The sequence below is a fragment of the Ciona robusta genome, chromosome 3, assembly GCF_009617815.1.
Source record: "Ciona robusta chromosome 3, ASM961781v2".
Classification (NCBI taxonomy): Eukaryota; Metazoa; Chordata; class Ascidiacea; order Phlebobranchia; family Cionidae; genus Ciona; species Ciona robusta.
Window position 1 is genome coordinate 833,131 of NC_143237.1, and position 6,180 is coordinate 839,310.

General features: G+C 36.8%; 1 protein-coding gene across 1 annotated transcript; it reads left to right on the forward strand.

The window, feature by feature from the left end:
- Positions 1-17: 17 nt before the first annotated feature.
- Positions 18-2,428, forward strand: LOC149737438 (protein ABHD13-like). The gene is made up of 2 exons (XM_089875383.1): positions 18-489; positions 1,022-2,428. The coding sequence occupies exons 1-2, from the start codon at positions 18-20 to the stop codon at positions 1,714-1,716; spliced, it is 1,167 nt and encodes a 388-aa protein (XP_089731509.1). The 3' UTR covers positions 1,717-2,428.
- The last annotated feature ends 3,752 nt before the right edge of the window (positions 2,429-6,180 follow it).

Here is a 6,180-nt window from a genome sequence, read left to right on the forward strand (position 1 = left end):
TTTACCCAAGTGCATTCATGAAGTTCTTAAATAGTTTAGCTTCTCGATCTCATAGCGGATACACACAGTTGATCAAACCCTCAGTGAGGAACTCAAAAGTTCAAGCCATTATCTCAATATTAGGGAAGTTGTTTTGTTGCATTGCTGAATACTCCCCTCATGCGTTGCTACTTGTCACTGTGCTTTACAAAACATCTAAAGATCATCCTTTCATTCCAATACTGGATGACGTACCTCGTTACATCTTCGTAACTTCCATCATCATCCTCTTTCTTGGCGTCCTCTACAAATGCCAGGATCTCCTTCTATACCATCCCTCTATGCCCCCATCGTCGAGGATATACGTCCCTCTACCCCCACCTAACATCCCATATGACGACGTCTTCATCACAACATCTGATAAAGTGAAACTTCACGCTTACTTCATAAAGCAACAGGAGAATGAGATCCAGGATGCCCCGACACTCGTTTATTTCCATGGAAACGCAGGTTAGTTTAATTGGTTGAATTGTAGAGTAATTAAAATAATCACCAACAAAGTTTGGTTACGGCTACAGGTATACTTGTAAGCTGGCACAATGTACATAAAACAGAACACCCGTCAGCCGCAGCTGTGTTAACTGTCATTGCTTTGCCATGCCAAGATAAATAAGTTACATTCTGTATCATTCTTTCATTCAACAACCATTTTAAAAAACTGTAATTTGGTCGCCATATCCTGTCTTCTTGTTTTAACAATTCAGTCTTTTCAAATTCAATCAATTCAACAATTTAATCGTTGCTATAATAATCAAATGGACAAATACATGTTGGTATGTTATTCAAGTAGCAGCAAAAACAAAAGTTATTAAACATGTTATGAGTATAAACTGCTTGTGTAAAATAATAGTAAAGGCAAAAAACATTTAATATTACTGCTTTTGTTTATTTATCAGCAAAAACATGGTGATTAACACACTCAAGGTAAAACTACTTAAGTTAATACCAAATAAAAATTCATATTATTACATTTTTCTCCCAGGTAACATTGGTTCCCCAAGCTACATACCTTTGTATATGACATGCCATGTTAACATTCTGCTTGTGGAATACAGGGGTTATGGTAAAAGTGAAGGCTCACCTTCTGAGGGGGGGTTGTATTTAGACGGGGAAGCGGCGTTGCTTTACTTATTCGATCGACAAGATATTAACATTCGAAAAGTCGTCTTATTCGGCCATTCGCTAGGTGGCGCCGTTGCTATACATCTCGCAACTAGGTCAGAGTTTGCGGATCGAATAGCCGCTGTCATTGTAGAGAATACGTTCACTAACATACAAGCAGTGGCGTGCCATCTTTTTCGCAACATACTACCATTCGTGTCTTACCTACCACGTTGGGCGGTGAAGAATAAGTTCATGTCGTCGCAGAAGATTCCAGACATACAATGCCCGCTGTTACTTATATATGGAGATAACGACGAAGTCGTTCCGTCGGAAATGGCGCGAGCTTTACATGAAGGGTCAAGAAACCCACGATCAGCAGTTGTAGAAATAACGAACGGCACGCACAACGACACATGGTGTGTGACTCCTTTATATCGAATCTCAATCGCCCTTTTTCTACGCAAAGTATTCGATCCTACCGAGGACCGAAAGGAACCGGTAAGTAGCGAAGAGTTCGTATCTTTATCATGGGAATGGCAGAATGCTGTTACCGACTCAACCGGTTTCTTTTGAATTTCTTTTCACTTGATTTCGCTTTTAGACTTTCAGTTAATAACTTATTCTTTCAAAAGATTTTTATTGATTGCATTGCATTACTTCTGCGTAAGCAAAATGCTTTGTTAAATGTATAGTAGGGTGGGGGAAGATAGAACACCTTTTTCGTTCGATTTTCTCGTTGATATAATATGTGCTAAAGGTGTTCCATCTTACCCCACTCTACTATATAGCCTAAGTAAATAGCTACTTGGGTAAAAACATAAATGCTAATATACCAACGTTGCTTCTGCCACACCGTGAAACATCATCCGGTTATGACATAACAAACCAAACGTTTGGCAGAAGTGTTGGTATATTAGAATACTTTATTTACCAAAATAATTTTTTTCCTGTATATAATGTTTTATCTGGTAGATGTCTTTACCTTATAACGAGTGCCTTATTATCTTTCGCTGTATTTGTATCATATTTGCCTTAGAAAAATGTTGCTGATATAAAAGTACCATCGCCTTATTTTATATAATTATATATCTTCTATCATTAGTGGCTGTGAAATAATTACATTTTAAACGTTTGCATTTTATCGTCGTAACTCAAAAGTACACTATAGATAAACTGTTGAGTGAATGAATGTAACTTATTTATCCTCGCCTTGTGGCGCCATTGACAACGTTATAACGAGGGTGTTTTGTTAATTTGTTTTATACACCTCGTGCCCGGTATGTTATGTTACTTTGTGATCATTTTTTTTTGTGGATTTTTTATGTATGGCTGATAATTTAGACAACTGCTTAGTGACCGCTTAGTTGATACTGTGGGGTAAGATGGGATGCTGTTGGCGTCCAATTCTCCTATCTCCCAAATTAGGATAGAAATCGAAATGTGGTACTCTAAATAATGAAAATATTCTTTGTTTACTACCAAATGGGTCGAAAAAATAAATAAAAACGCAAACGATCTTATTTACCCTGCTTAAACCATCTTACCCCAACATACACGAACCATCTTACCCCAACATACACAAACCATCTTACCCCAACATACACGAACCATCTTACCCCAACATACACGAACCATCTTACCCCAACATACACAAACCATTTTACACGATCCATCTTACCCCAACATACACGAACCATCTTACCCCAACATACACGAACCATCTTACCCCAACATACACGAACCATTTTACCCCAACATTCCGTTCTTTGCAAATGATTAAATGCGAAATGCAAATCCCCATTTACCATGCGTTGCAATCAATCGCTAAGGTGTGGTTTAATGCTAATTAAGCTAATGCGTTGTGTGTGACACTGAAAATGACGCTTCGCTTCTCACTGAGCGACTCTAACACGGCAACATCAAATTATACAGAGTCGCAACGTCGTATTACAATGGTTATAAAAGCCTGCTTAAAAGCTGAATCCTTTGGGGCTGAACGGCGACTTTGGCAGGATTAAAACTGACGAGATGCGGGCGCAGCGGTTGCGGTTGTTACTGCAATCAATACACCACAGGTCGTGTTGACAAGACGATTACATGGCCATGCTATGCGGGTGTAAATCTAAGTGTTGGAGGAAGGCAGGGTCGGTATATAATGGAGTCTGGTATAAAGGAACGAAAGGTTAAAATAGAATTTGAACCACAAGTCAAATATTACCCTTTTTGCATGGTCACTTTTATGCGCGTAAGTACTCGCATATTTACTCGCAAACGCTTGAAGTTATGCGTGTTAACTTTGTTTTTGCGAGTAAATATGCGAGTACTTACGCGCATAAAAGTGACCATGCAAAAAGGGTATATGTCGGTTTAAGAAGGATAGAGAGATAGCCCTACATAGTTTAAAAAACATGTCCAATTTACCTAGAAATCTGGGCATAAATAGTCGTTATATAACATATTTATTTGATTATCTTTCGATTGCGGCAGCAAAGATCAGATTAATTAAACCAAGCAAAAGAAGGATTTTATCAGCAAAACTACAGTTGTTAAAAGAAAAGATTAAAAGTTGTGAGAAAGAGTGTCAGTAAAAAGCGTGGCTGTGAAACCCAACTAACTATTTAGGCCGCTTTGACCTTTACAGTCGTTAACCAAAAACGAAACTTGTCGTCAGATTTTTATTCAAATTATCGATTCTTTCAAGTTGAGGGTTTGTGATTCAGCTGCAACGGTATTTCTGATTTAAGAAAACAGTTCTGTCAGTAAATGATTAAAAATCTAACTCTTGTTGAAAGGTCTTTCTAACCGGTATTGCGTATCAAAGTAGTGTCGTAGGTTTAGGAGTGTAAAGCTATGAGACATGTAAGTTATTGTCTTATCGTAACAGAGTAATATAGGAGATTTAAGTGTGAAGGTGTGAAACACGCAACCGCCAAAAAAAGTACAACGAATTATATTCTGTAAGATATAGTAGGGTGGGAAAAGATGGGTCACCTTTAATAAATAATATCCAAATAGCCTGATCGTGTTTTAAACAATTAACAACGGTCTGTGGAAGTCGTGAGGATACGGTTTTATAATTTATTGAATGTTCTTTGTTTACTACCAAATGGAAAGAGCAAACTAAACGAAAAGGTGTCCCATCTTTCCCCATCCTACTATATTCATTTTGTCTATTATGCAATTCGTAGTACTTGTTCCTAATTGTAATTCGTTACTAGAATCTTTTAACTCCATAAGCATCAGATCGAGGCCAGATTTACGAAATTTACCAATGTTAAGGACACGTTAATAGCTCTGTTGTTCTTCATCGATTATTTCCACTCTTTAGCTAATACTGAAGGAATGTGTAGTTTTATGTTGATTTTGTTCAACGTTGCACGCATATATATATATATGGAATAGTTTTTGGTACTGACTTGTATAACAGCCTATTTATAAAAAAACTAACTAGTTTACAAAAAATAACATAATTTTATATATATTTTTTCGAAAACGAAAGAAAAAGATCATGTTATTTAAAAACGAAGAGGAGGGCATAAGCAATAAGTTGTTAAAACAAACTATTGATAAAAGGTATGGGGAAGCGCATCAGTTATAAAGCTTGGCTGTTGAATCCAATGTACTATTCGTGTCTTTAATTGTAGCGTGCAGCGTTTTACGTTACGTGTCTAAGTTTGGTGTGGCGTCTTGCCATAAAAGCAGTTAAATTCGTTGTAGTGCCTTCGCTCCTAATTATAAATAACGTCGAAGGCGCTTTCTGATTCTCGCCTACGCGTAAACGGTTAAGTAATACGAAGAGTTGGATCTCATTTGAACGACTTGTTCGAAACAGTTAGGAGCTGAAGTTGTAATGTTGCTTTGTATGTTTGTATGGGTGGGGGATTGTGATAAAGTATGTATAAGTAAGTCTAATCAGTTTTATATAGTATGATGAGGAAAGATGGGACACTTTTTAACTCTATTTTCTCGTCCCATTTGGTAGTAAACAAAGGACATCGAAAGAATCATAAAACTACATCTTCACGACTCCCATTGATTGTTGTTAATTGTTTAATTCAGGATGTTTGGATATTATGTGCTAAAGGTGTCCCATCTTACCCCACCCTACTATATTTGACATTTATTTGCGTACCGACGTTTCGACGTCTTATACAGGTCATCAGCATATAAGTTTTAGGTGCAAGTTTAATATCCAAGTAGGTATAGAGTTTGCATATCAGTTGTATGTAGATTCTGCGTTACCGGAATGTAAGTGAAACATCATAGTTTTTGCATATTATAAGTCTAGTTAGAAGTTAGCTTTTATTCAAATATAGTTGATGTTACGATTTATTTATGTATAGTATATACGTTGGGGTGAGATGGTTCACGTTTAATTTTCTTTTATCTTCCCATTTGTAGTAAAGAAGGAATATTAACAAAGTTATATAAACGTATCCTTATGTCTTTAAAATACCGTTGTTAAATTTTAAAAACACAATTAAGAAATATGGGATATTATAGTAGGCTGGGAGAAGATAAGACACATTTTCATTCTGTTTTCTCATCCCATTTGGTAGTAAACAAAGAACACTCAAAGAATTATGAAACTGTGCCCAACGACTCCCATAGACTATTGTTGATTGTTTAAAACACGATTAGGATATTTGGATATTAAGTGCTAAATATGTCGTCTTCCCCGCCCTACTATGTGCTACAACGGTATTTATCCCAACAATGCAATATATCATACTGATTGCTTTCGATTTTAGTTAGCTTTCCTATTGACAAACAAACATGGAGCAGAACGGTCGCGGTTATGAGAAGGTTGTAATAACCAACATATATTGACTTGGAAACAGTTTAAAAGTTCGTATAAAAACTACCTGTTGATAAAACGTTGACCTAGAGGTTAAAACTTATTAGCGCAAATTTATGGAGCGTAAGATTGGATGCGACAGCTTTGTCTGCAAAGCGCGCGTGAGTAATTAACGTTGTTGCCCTCGCATGTAGTGCTGTGGGGTAAGATGGATGCTGTTAACACACAATATCCCGGAC

Coding starts and splice junctions, on each gene's coding strand:
- LOC149737438 (XM_089875383.1), top strand. CDS start 18: ATGAAGTTCTTAAATAGTTTAGCTTCTCGATCTCATAGCGGATACACA. Junction 490..1,021: donor TTATTTCCATGGAAACGCAG/GTTAGTTTAATT, acceptor TTTTTCTCCCAG/GTAACATTGGTTCCCCAAGC.